This window comes from Pteropus medius, unplaced genomic scaffold (genome assembly GCF_902729225.1).
Source record: "Pteropus medius unplaced genomic scaffold, Ma_sr-lr_union100, whole genome shotgun sequence".
Lineage (NCBI taxonomy): Eukaryota > Metazoa > Chordata > Mammalia > Chiroptera > Pteropodidae > Pteropus > Pteropus medius.
Window position 1 is genome coordinate 21,683,092 of NW_024352787.1, and position 13,058 is coordinate 21,696,149.

General features: G+C 33.7%; 1 protein-coding gene and 1 pseudogene across 9 annotated transcripts in view; both read left to right on the forward strand.

Annotated features, from left to right (window-relative positions):
- RABGEF1 (RAB guanine nucleotide exchange factor 1) overlaps window positions 1-13,058 on the forward strand; it is an 82,816-nt gene that overhangs the window by 58,436 nt on the left and 11,322 nt on the right. For 7 of the 9 annotated variants that reach the window (XM_039849406.1, XM_039849408.1, XM_039849410.1 and 4 more), the window contains 3 exons: window positions 3,200-3,369; window positions 10,925-11,006; window positions 11,870-12,002. In XM_039849406.1, coding sequence (XP_039705340.1) covers window positions 3,200-3,369; window positions 10,925-11,006; window positions 11,870-12,002 — 385 coding nt within the window. The remainder of the gene's footprint in view (window positions 1-3,199; window positions 3,370-10,924; window positions 11,007-11,869; window positions 12,003-13,058) is intronic. The other 2 variants (XM_039849407.1, XM_039849415.1) reach the window with 1 other exon arrangement.
- LOC120591741 (grpE protein homolog 1, mitochondrial-like) lies at window positions 3,376-8,376 on the forward strand (annotated as a pseudogene).

Below are 13,058 nucleotides of genomic sequence, written 5' to 3' on the forward strand. Positions count from 1 at the left end.
GGTTTACAAAATAAATATTTAACTACTCTACTTTTAAATAATAATATACCACTTTACATATAAGAATCTTACCAACAGTATTCTTACATTTCTTCCTCCCATCCTTTGTTGTCCTACATTTTACTTTTACATATAGATCCCACAATCCATAATTATTACTTTAGCCTCCAACAGTTATCTTTTAAAGAAATTTTTAAATGAAAAAATGTCTTTTATATTTGCCCACATATATGCCATTGCTGTTGCTCTTTATTCCTGGCTGTTGGGAAAATGAATTTTTTTCAGCCATGTGTGCTGTGGCTCTTGTCCTGGCTGCTCCTTTACCCAGTCTTGGGTAGTTTCGTTGCATACTTGTGCAGTACTCAGAGACTCATGGGAACCCTTTTGCAATTATCTGGCGTCTTTTCAGTGCAGCACCATCCTCTCTGTATTTTGCCAGGCCAATTCTAATAACTTTGGCCTTCCTGCACTCTACACAATTTCCCCATTTCAGCAAATTAGTCCTGTTTGAGTTGCCTCTCCCTGTGCATGGCCTAAAAACTATCCCTGCAGTGATCTGGGGCACTTTTAGGACTTACCATGATAGTCCCCTTCTCTCTAGGGTTACTTTCTCATCTACCTGTTGTCTAGTGTCTGAAAATCATTATTTTTTATATTTTGTCTGATTAAAGGAGTAGAGTAAACCCAATCCCTGTTATTCATTCCATCATGACTAGGAGTAGAATTATTAGACTGAGTGAAGGATTAAATTCCAAGTATTAAAGAACTTTTTCCAGTCATACAATAAGTAAAATGCTATTTTTAGTTTTCCATATTGATAAAAATGTTTCAGAAAAGATGCTGCCAGTTTGTTTTGAGCTGAATTGTGCCCAATTTATTTTTTTGCTTAAAAACAATGAATAGTACATCCAAATGGCTCAAAAACAAAAGGTATACGTAATTCAGTCCCTCACTCATCTAGTTTCCAACTACCACCACCCTTACCCCACATTTAGACAGCGTTTGTCATAAGTTTTTTGTGTATCTTTCTGTGCTTTTATAAATACATATATTCTTATCCCAGTTCTCATATTTTATGTAAAAGCATACTACACATACCGTACTTTTTTAACTTAGCAATACATTTAAGAACTCTTTCCTTATCAGTACATGAAAAACATGCTTTTTAATTTTTTTCTTGTTTTTTCTTTATTTTTTATTTTTTAATTTATTTTATTAAGTTTATTGGGTTAACAATTTTAAAACCATACAATATTCCATTTTGTGAATTAAACCGTAATTTATTTAGTACCTTAGTCTTCATTTTGTGATGTTTTAGTCTTTTGCACTGAAATGAGTAGCCTTGTACATGTTTCCTTTTGCACGTGTGCAATTGTATCAGTAGAAAATTTCTGAGAAATGGAATTGTTTGGTCATAGGATAAATGTATTTTTAATTTTGATGATAATTGCCAAATTGCACTCCATTGCAATTAAATCATTTTATATTCCCACATGCATATTCTGAGTGCCTTCCCCCTCATATCCTCATCAACATCAAACTTCAGATTTGTGTCTACTTATTGATTTTTTAAATGACATCTCATAGTAGTATAAATTTGCATATTTTTTAACATGAGTGAGATTGGGCATTTTCCTGTGTTTAAGATCCATCTGTATCTTTTCTATGTTCTCTTTATATTCTTTACTCATTTTCATATTGAACTATTGGATTTTTTTTCTTCTCTGTAGTCTTTTGTGATGTAACATACAGACATTTTTTTCCAGTTTGTTGTCTGACTTTTAACTGATAGTGTTTTTAGCCATACATATAGTATTTTTTGTGTGCTTTTTTTTCATTCCTTTATTTCTTCTTTTAATGTGATTGAATTCTTTGAGGACTTCTACATTTTGAATCATAGTTAAGAAGCACCCGATAATTTAAAAGCTAGGTAAATACTTGATTTGGAAAGATAACTATAAAGCGCAATTTTGTTCTCCTAACAACTTGATAGTACAATTTAGTAGGGGGGTAAGTGTTTTGCTTTAATTTGAACATAAAGTCAAACAGTTATATAACACATTAGTTTAGCAACCAGTTATGTAGTAAGATGTGGAGTCTTTAGATTGCCACATCTAATGGTATATTTTTTTAGGTTATCTCCATGTGTTTGCCTCTCTTGAATAAATCAGGCACTCTAATAGGAATAATGCCTTTATTATCTTAAAACATTATTTCCGCTTCATTGTTAAAATGTGTCTCAAGTACTAAAGTTTAAAAAATAAGATTATAAGAAATTTCTCAGAAAATATGTAATAGGCTGATTTTAATACCTTCAAAAGATACTTTTTCTTCTTAATTATCCTTTTTGTGTTAAAAGGGAAGGGAATCATGGGTGTACGAGGTATCTAATTCCTTTCAGGTACTGAATTAGAGAGCACAATTCAAAATCGGTAGGGTTAGAATGTGATGAGACCAAGCATTAGTTCATGGTTTCTGAGAGTGCTCACTCTATTACAGCTCTGTTATCTCTGTTCTATAAAGGTCCCATTTCCCTTTAAGTGTATTTATTGAAGAGGGAAAAGAGTTGAGTGGCCAACTGATTAGACAGTATTTTATTTGCCCGTCTTGCCTCTTTGCTGTATGCTCTATCATAATCACTATGCTACTTTGAATGTATTCTTCACTTTGAACAGTATGGCTTGAAAACTGAATAGTGGATAAATAATTACTTGTTAGACTCCACATAAACAAATTAGCCTTTGTTTGCCTTTTTGACAAGTAAATGGATTTGGAAAGTTCTAACATTTTATAAGTCATCTAATATTTTTGTGTTTCTACTGATTGTTATTTTACTTGTTGATTAGTTTTGTAAATTCATACAAATCTTTGAAAAAGTTGTTCAAGATAGTAGTGCCATTTCAGTATTAATGATTAAATATATAGATCAAAGCATGATATATTTTGGCTAAGAAAATATGAATAGAGCAACTTTTTATTTGAATAGGGATACTTTTAGATCATGTAATTTTATCTACTTGTATTCCTACTCATAAAGTAGATTTAGCTTACTTTAAGGAAAGTTGTTCAAATATTTAAACATAACATAATTCAAGATTAACTTTGATTAAGCATAATTTAAATAATCTTAAATTAGAAACTTAAAGTAATTTCGTGCGTGGATCTTCTGTGTAATGAAACTTATTTTTTATTTGCCCAGCAGAAATTCAGGAAGCAAAAGCTCCCAGTCCTTCCATAAACCGGCAAACCAGCATTGAAACGGATAGAGTATCTAAAGAATTCATAGAATTTCTCAAGACCTTCCACAAGACAGGCCAAGAAATCTATAAGCAGACCAAGCTGTTTTTGGAAGCAATGCATTACAAAAGGGTAGGTTGAGAATAACTACTTAGAAACAGAGTTGTGGTTTTAGGAAAGGTCTTAGAGATAATCTAATGCAGCTGTCATTTACACCTGAAAAAATCAAGACCCAGAGATGTTAAGTTATGCAAGAAATGTCACTGTACCAAGTTAAAACCTGATTCTCAGACTAGTACTTTTCTACTACAGCTCAGTGGTATTGGATCATCTTTGCATGAAAAATATGACATCCAAGACACTTTATTGCATATTTTAGTAATAAGCCTTCCTAACTTATCACCTTGTAAATATTATAAACTGCCATAGTAGACCTTGAACTCTTAAGTAACAGTTGTTAGACTAGTAGCAATCATTTTAGCATATTTTTGTTTTTGTTTTGTTTTGTATTTTGATTTTTAATTTTCCTCTCCTTGCTAAGGTAGAGAAGGGAAAGCTTCTCTACCTTAAAGCATTATGTAGAATATAGATATTGAAAGGGACCTTAGCAATTTTCTTAGTTTTAGCCTTCTTATTTTATAGATGGGGAAATAGCCAAAGAGGGTAAGTGACTTGTCCGAAGTTACACAGCTAGATTCTGCCAAGGACAACTAAAACTAGTGTCTTCCCCATGTGTGTCTTTAACTCGTAATTTCAGTTACAAAAATTTATAAGACTACCTATAAAAGGACTCATCGTTAGCAGGAAGCACTATATCTGCACTAAGACTTAAAATTTTTCTTATCCCAAAAGAGAAGTTTTGGTTAAATTTTTTAGCACCTATATAATTCGTGCAACACTGCAGTATTGCATTGTAATGCTTTACTGTTCAACAGATATCATATAAACTCTTCTAAAGCTGGTTTATTTTTCCCTTTTTTCTTTTTGGTTAATCTTATTAGATCCTTAATATTAAAATTTATATTGTCTTATAGTCCCTTTTTATATCCTTTAAGTTGTTTTTCTGTTGCAAATAAGACAGGCATCTACTTCATCAATGCAAAATCCATTCATGTTGAACATACAGTTGTTATCATCTACTTTCCTGTTTTCAGAAGTCACCATAGCAAGAATTTAAATTTCAGTGAAAAAATGGCCAGGGAGTTGGAGGTGTGCATGAAGAAGAAGCTAAGAAGAATTTGCAAGGTTTAGTTTTTTAATCTTATCATTACAAAAGAACTATAAGAATCTCACTGTAAGAACCAAGCTTTAACTAGGTCTGAGTGGCCACGGATCCAGAGACGTATATGGTCACCAAGGAAATGAAGGATGTATAAATTTCTTTTGTCATTTGGACAGAGCCTTATGTGCCCAGGATAATTTTAAAGCATTATGTAGAAGTAAACCTTCCCTATCATAACTAGAACACTATCTTTTTCTAACTTAATCAGTACTCTGGCTTTGTAAAGAATTTTTTTCCACAAATTTATTTATACGTAAATGTTTTCAAAACACACAGGATGTAGTTAAATCAAAGTAAATAAGACACCTAGAGAAACTAGTGCTGCCCAACTGTTTAAGTCCTGCCCTTGCTAAGTGTTAATAAATCCCTCAGATGCATTTTCTCCTATTCTGAAACTATAGCCTGCCCTATTTTAAAAAGTGTATCCTGTGTCACCCTCTACTTCTCAAAATACTGACCTTTTAATTTATTGGATATTGCATTAAAGCACTTTAATAAACAAATTTTCTGGGTTTCTCAATGCAGTTTTTAAAACAAGATTCCTTTATTAGCAGTCGTTCAGATACGCTTTTTCCTTTTTAAGGAAACGAGCAAGCACAACGTAAGACCTTTTACTGCCTTCGCTGTTCTTTTCTCAGTGTATATAAATCTGGTATTGATTATATTATGGAAACTTAAATTTTTTCTGATATTAATTCTCTTGAAAAACTTTCTCTAAACCTGACTAAAGAGGAAAAAATATTATAGTTTAAAACATGGCTGTATCTTCATTTATCTTCTTTTCCCCCAAATAAAAAGAAATCATTCTATACCTTAAAATGACTTCAGTATTCTAAACCATATGTGTATACAAGGAGTAGTTTGCCCTGCTATATAATTATTGTTAGGAGAGCAGAAGTACGTATCTAAAACAAAGAAACTTTAATCAACAAAACAGACTTTAGTTATGCTAAGAAAATTAGTGGGGGAAGTAACCCAGGTCCCAATTTTAAAGTTAGGAGCGGCAAGGATGAGAAGTAAGGTAACATGACAATGAGAAAACATCTGAGCTGATGGAATCTATATATCATAAGAAACAAAAGTAGATAAAAGAGTAAGTCGATAACTATGTTAAACGTTATGAATGAATAAAAGTAGTCAAGACTTTGTCACAGAATACAGTGATGTGTGGGAGAAAACTTAAAACATTATTGAGGGACAGCCATGGTGGCTCCATGGTGAGGCTGATGAGACACAGCCTCCCAGCTTTGGCATTGTCTCTAAGGCCCTCTTCTATTGTGCACAGCTACAAAACAAAATAATAATGACCAGAGTGAAGAGGACGTAGGTCAAAATGGAACAGAAGAGAGATACTCCCTCTACAGAGAAGGTGTTTATGGAAGAGAATGTCAGGTTAGAAGAATAGCTGAAAGAGACTATGGAAAAATATAAGCGAGCTTTGAGAGATACCGAGAATTTGTTGCAGAAAAGCCAAAAATGGTGGAGGTGGCAGATTACATGGTATTTAGGGTCTCTGCAAGGACTCGTTAGATGTCGCAGACATTTTGGAGAAGGCCAACACAATGTGTTTCAAAAGAAGAAATTAAAGATGATATTCATCTGAAGAACCTTTAAGAGGGCCCCATGATGACTGAAGTCTATATTCAGAAAGTGTTCATGAAGCAGGGCCTACTCAAGTTGAACCAGTTACAGTCCAGACTGAGCCACATTTGACCCTTGCAGGCATGAGGCCTTGTTCCACATGCTGGTTGATAGGAAAGAGTTGGGCACAGTGATGCTAGTTAACAAAGTAGGGTACAAGCTGCATGGGCACACCCCAAGACCTACCCTGGTGAGCAGGGTGAAAGAAATTTAACTGCCTCTTGAAGAGTTGTGTTTTTTGTTTTGTTTTGTATTTTAACTAGCTGCTATAACTCTTGAAAGTCTGGTTCACTTTTTTCACCTATGAATACTTTTGACTTTTTCCCAAACATTGTTTGAAAGCCCAAGTAACTAGCATCTAAACACATAATCGTACAATTGCATCAATGAACTTTAATTCGGAAGCCTATTCCATTGATTTCAGGACTGCATGCTTAATAGCTTCACATACTTACAGAAGAGGGCAACGGGACACTATTGAACCTCTAGAGCATCACGACCTTGCCCCAGACGGAAACATTGTACTGGCCAGTAAACAATTTTCCCTTTTTTTCTCTTGAGGGAGGCCCAATCTCTGTGTTTCAAGGCCGTTTGTTATATAACTATCTTTGAAAAGAGTACAGAACAAAGGTAGTGCCTCTCCTCACAAAATGTATGGAAATATAAAAGATCTATGTAGAATTGTCTCCCAATATTTTCACAGTATTATAAGGCAGAACAATAATAAATGGGCACATTCATTCCTCCTTTCATTCAACTAATATTGAGCACTATCCCTATGCCTGGTTCTGTTATAGGGACTGAGAATATGGTGGTGACATGTTAGTCGAGCTGATATGTTAGTAGAGGAAATAGATAATAAACCAATTTATAATATAACAGTGGTAAGTCCTAGAAGGAATATAAAGCAAGATAAAAGGACAGAGTGGTAGGGGAGTTATTTTACATTATAAAATAAACATTATAATGAAGTAAATCTACATAGAAATAGAAATATAAAAAGGAATTTTCTGAATTATAAAATTACAGTGATTGTGTGGAGCTGTGGGAGGAGTAAATGATCCATTGGTACCAATAAAATAGGCCAGTTATACCTTTAAAAGGACAGTGTTTCTAGCTAAAAGTGAATACTAGTGATAATCATAAAAATGAACGTAGTTTATTCTAAGTGTTAAGATTTGTGCAAATGAATGGTAACCATGTCTAAGCTCCCTAAGTAGATGAATAGATAGTCCATTGCAGGAAGTGTAAGTAAAATTATAGCATCATAAAAGAAATTAAAATGTTGAGTCCCCGTATAAAAAATAAAATTCATAGGTTTAATAGTAAAATAAATTTTATCTCATAAACTCCATAATGGTAGTCTATCTTTTGTTATTTAAATCCAGTTTGCTTATTAGAAGGATTTGAGATTTATAAAATGATTTAAAATAAGAGTGAAAGAACAAGGGAATGATTGATGATATTTAGAATTTATAAACATGTTCTTATGGACATGTTCTTCATATAGCTGCTGCTATGACTCTACTCATGAAAGTCCAGGCATAATATTAAAACTAATTCTCTGAAGAAATGTTTTCAGTGGACCTAAACTTGTCTGGTGATCTAATTTTGTAGAAAGGTGAAACTTAGAGAATTTACAATATAATATCTTTAGTTGATTTATAGATTAGGGCTGGATAGGAAACAAAAGTTTGGAGTCTCATTAGGAATTGACAATACCAAAAGGAAAGCCACATATTTGACATACCCAGCATGTTCTGGTAGAGACCCACCCTCCTTCTCCATAGAGGCACCAGCAGGAGTATGCTAAGTAGGATTAGGATTTTTCTTATAGATTAGTGATGGATCTAGTTGGTTCATACCACAGAGCATGAAGGAGACAACCTATCTCATGACCATCACTAGAAACATCTCATCATTACCATCTTACACAAGTATTAGTATGAAACAAGAATACTTACTGCTGCTACCACCATACCTATTTAGAGATGATATTTGAAGATAGTTGGAATAAGAAAAAGAAGTGAGAGATTTGCCATATGCCCCATGACTTGGTCCTATCATAGAATATGATTATTTGCATTCAGTCTTCCTATTTAAGCTGAATGCTCTCTGAGCATTTTATTAATCTTTTTATATTATTGCCTGGTACAGTGTCTGGCAGTTCTAATCACGTAATAAGTGTTTTTAGAATGGATAGAAATAGAAGTTTCAGGAAAAATAATCTTATCAGGAAAATCCAAGAGAAAGCAGAGGTATAAATTTAGCAACATGACGAGATAAGTCCACAAAATTCAGTTACAACATGACATGCCAATGATAAAAAGCCTAGCACATTCTTTAAAAATAGCAATTTAAAAGACAATAGCAATAAATAAGATTAAATATTAATAACTTAATCTAGTATAAAAAGAGGTTTGTTCAAAGAATTAAAAGACTAAGGGTTGTATCTAGGAGCTAGCTGAGGAAAAAAAGTTTATGAATACTTTGCAGGTCAATATGAACACTTAAAATACAATCTTTGGGGGAAGGGAGAGGAGGTTTCTAAATTTATCAGATTTCAAAATATATTCTAAAATAAAAGTAATCACAACTATATGTGATTTTGATGTTAAAAAACATATAGTATATAAACCAGGATTCCAGAAATAGCTTCAGTTTCTCACATACAAATTATATGACAACTGGAAAACAAAGGAAAACAGGGTCGTTTTTTACTAATTGCTACTAAAAAAGAGGGAAGCTTGTGTACAGATTACTTAAGGTCTTATGTTTCATACTGGGTACCTTACATTCCAGCCATATAAAAGAGCTAAACATGAAAAAACTTGGAAATAGCTTAGGATATTTATTTTACCTGTAGAGGGGGAATTGTTGAAGAATTATTCTTAATAAACAGGTAAACTGTCCAGTAGCATTAACTTTTTAAACATCTGTGCAATGAAAAATTAAAGTCAGATAAAGTGGAAAAAACTGGGAAATTGAGGTGAATATAAGTACAAGCTTAACATTACAAAATATATAAAATTTACTAAGGGTAGTACCTAGTTCTTACTAGAAAAAGGATCAATTCTAATTCAACCAAATGGCTCTTACGTAAATAAAACAGTAACAAGAGCTGTAGTCAAGGTGGTCACAGAGTGCTGTAAATGCTGTGAGACCTACAAGGTTATTTTAAGGGAATGAGAGACTTCTTAGAGGAGAGAAGGTATGAACTGAGCCTAAAGGGTGATAACTATGGGACTTCCTTGAATGGTTTGAGGATTAGAGAGGAGTAAAGGTAATCTGGACAAAGAATAATTTCACAGTATCAGAGATGTGGGAAAATTAAATGCAGATTCTCAGAACAATAGGTAACCTGGCAGGGAAGTGGGAAGGATAATGTAGTGTTTGGGCTGAGTGTACTCTTCAGCATCCATCTGATAGATAACTTGGAAGTTTGAGGCACAGTGGGACTAGATTATAATCTAATGTGATCAACTGGACTGTGTTGAGTAAAAGATAGATTGAAAAATGAGAGAGATCAAAGGCAGAGAGAGCCACTAAACAGGTGAGGGGTAAAGTGGGCCCAAACCAGGAAAGAATCAGAGGAAGAGACATTGTAAAGGCAGGTAAGGCAAGGTTTGGTTACTGCCCCAACACTAGGACATCCCTTCTGAATTAAACCAGAGGGCCAGGGTCTGCATATTTTACCAGGGCTTTGTCAGCCCTTGGCATATGTTGTCATTGGCCTGTGCAGAGGCAGCCTATGAGAAACAGTCCTGTAGAATTTGTCTTGGGTCATATTAGTGCCCTTCTACAGTGACATCTTTATGAGGATCCTTGGGAGAAATTTCTGACTTTGGTGTCAGAATTTTACCAAAGAATTAGTTTGCTTTACATTTTGGAGTCTCAATTACGTGACTATTTTCATTTTAGTGATGATTGCTAGAAAGTTTAGTTAGAGAAAGATTTATGGGCTGACTATTGAGTAAGTTTTCTATCTTCAAAGAATCCATTTTTGTGTTGTCATTCCTGGCTTTACTTTCTGTTTCCATGGTTGTTTTTTTTTTTTCTTTAAATCACCTTATAGTTTGTTGAGATGAACTGTGTTTTTCTTTTATGTAGACTTCAAATATTCTTTGGAAGAAAGTGGAGAATAAATATATGTATTACACCTATAAAATCAGTAAAACCAAATAAAATTTGTAAATAGATGCTTAAAGTTATAAAGTTGTTCATACTTAGAAACTATTAATGCCACTTTTGAAAATATCACACAAAAAAAATAACCCATAAGAAACAGTCGCCACACAATTGTTTATTGCTACATTACATACTAGTGAAAAAAGGGAAGGAACCGAAATGCACAGTAGTAGAGGATGGTTTAAAAAATTGGTTAATATAATAGAATGTTATATGGCCATCAAAAATAGTTAAGTATATTATTAGATAAATAGAAGTGTACATAAACATGTAAATTATCAAAATATTCATTATACCCATGAAGAAAATATATATATATTTTTATATATATACACATATATATACATATATATATGTATATATATGTGTATATATATAAAATGAAAAGAAATGAGAGGTCATGGGATTTTGTAATTAATATTTATGGATAGGTTTTTTTTCCCCTGCAGAGTTAATATAATTTCTAAGTACTTTTGAGATGTACCAGTTTGAGTGGGTTTTGGAGACTTCATAAAATTTAAAGCTTTTTTCCTCTTTCTTCATCTACCAAGCACCCTCTATGTCCCTTTGTTTCAGGATTTAAGCATTGAGGAACAGTCAGAGTGTACTCAGGATTTTTACCAGAATGTGGCTGAAAGAGTGCAGACTCGTGGAAAAGGTAATACTTTGGTAGCCCGCCAGTCTCTTGGCAGTTTCTCCTTTCTCGGAAGGCCTGTCTGGTGTTCCCACTCTGCTTTAGAAATTACTCCAACATTCTGGTAGCTTATACTTAGCAGTGCCTTTGAATACCACCATGTTTATTATTCCTACATAATCTGAACAATTGAATAATTTATTGAGCTGTGTTTAATAACTTCATTAGGAGTAGAGGCAGAGTTGATTAGCACCCTTTATGAGGTTTCTAACTAAAACCCCAACTTGGAATTACTATCTTGGTCAGTTATTTGTTCATGATTATGTATTCTTTATGTGGGTTGGGGTAGGAACAAAATTGACAACTGATTTAGCACTTTAGGTTTTTAGGGATCTTTCTTGAATTTGACTTCCATCAATGTTAGATTTGAGGATGTACTTAGCATACATGTATACCTGAGAAATCTGCCCTATATGTATACTTTGGAGTGATCTCTAAGGCTTTATAGTAAGCCTCAGAGAAGTGAAAAGGTGAGTCTTGCCAGCAGTCATCAGTTTTGGAAATTTCAAGTGCATTTCTAATGTAGCAGTAGAGAGTGACCCATACTAAGGTTTCCCCACTAGGGTGTTAGGAAGACCTAACACCTGTTAGGTCCTGCCAGAACAGCTTAAGTTAGAAGTAGGAATTCTGTAAAAGGCAGTCCCAATGGTGAGGTAATTTTTTAAGGATATTTTTTAATATAACATCTTATATTTTTGTTTCTGGGTGTGTTTAATGTATTTCTAGCAAATTAGTTTTCTGCTATATAGAAAGTACTATGAAAACATATTCTTAATTTTAAGTGTCCATCTTTATCTTGAGCTTTTATATCCATCTGGATATTTCAGTGCCTCCAGAAAGAGTTGAGAAAATAATGGATCAGATTGAAAAGTACATCATGACTCGTCTCTATAAGTATGTGTTCTGTCCAGAAACTACTGATGATGAGAAGAAAGATCTCGCTATTCAAAAGAGGATCAGGTAGTTGATTGTTTTGCTTTGTCTTCTTATATAGTAGTCCCCCCTTATCTACAGGGGAAACATTCCAATACCTCAAGTGGACTCCTGAAATTCAGATAGTACTGAATGCTATATATATTATTTCCTCACATACATACATACCTTTGATAAAATTTAATTTATAAATTAGGTACAGTAAGAGACTAATAATAATTTATAATAAAATAGAACAATTATAACAGTATACTGTAATAAAAGTTATGTGAATATGGTCTCTCTCTCAAAATATTAAGTTGAGAATTTCCACCTTTTCACTTAAAGCTCCTTACAGCTTCTCTTTGGCATTTCTGAATTGCCAGCATTAGTACTCTTGTGCTTTGGGGTCATTATTTAAGTAAAATGAGTTTTACTTGAACACAAGCACTGCAATGCCATGACAGTCGATTTCATAACCAAGATGGCTACTAAGTGACTAAGGGGCAGAGACTGTATACAGTGTGGAGATGCCGGACAAAGGGATGGTTCATGTCCCAGACACAGTGGGATGGCATGAGATTTAATCACACTACTCAGAACAGCACATAGTTTAAATAAACAATTCTAAAATTGTTTATTTCTGGAATTTTCCATTTAATATTTTCAAACCGTGTTTGACCCTGGGTAACTGTGGATAAGGAAGACTACTGTACTGCTTTATATAATAGGAAGAGGTTTCTAATTCATAGCCACTACACATTCCCAATTCAACTCATTCTAGTCTACCTTGTCTAACTTCACCCAAGTCAACACACCAAAGCATTTCTTCTTCTTAAACATTGTTGGAGTAGAATATCATGCTACTAAGTGACTAATGGGCAGGTAGAGTACACCATGTGAATATGCTGGACAAAGGGATGATTCACATCTTGGGTGGGACAGTGTGAGGTTTAATCACACACACTACTGAGAATGGCAATTTAAAACTTATGATTTGTTTCTGGAATTTTTCACTTAGTTTTTTTGGACCACAGTTGACCATGAGTAACTGAAGCCGCAGAAAGCAAAACTGTGAATAAGGGGAGACTTATTTACTACTGT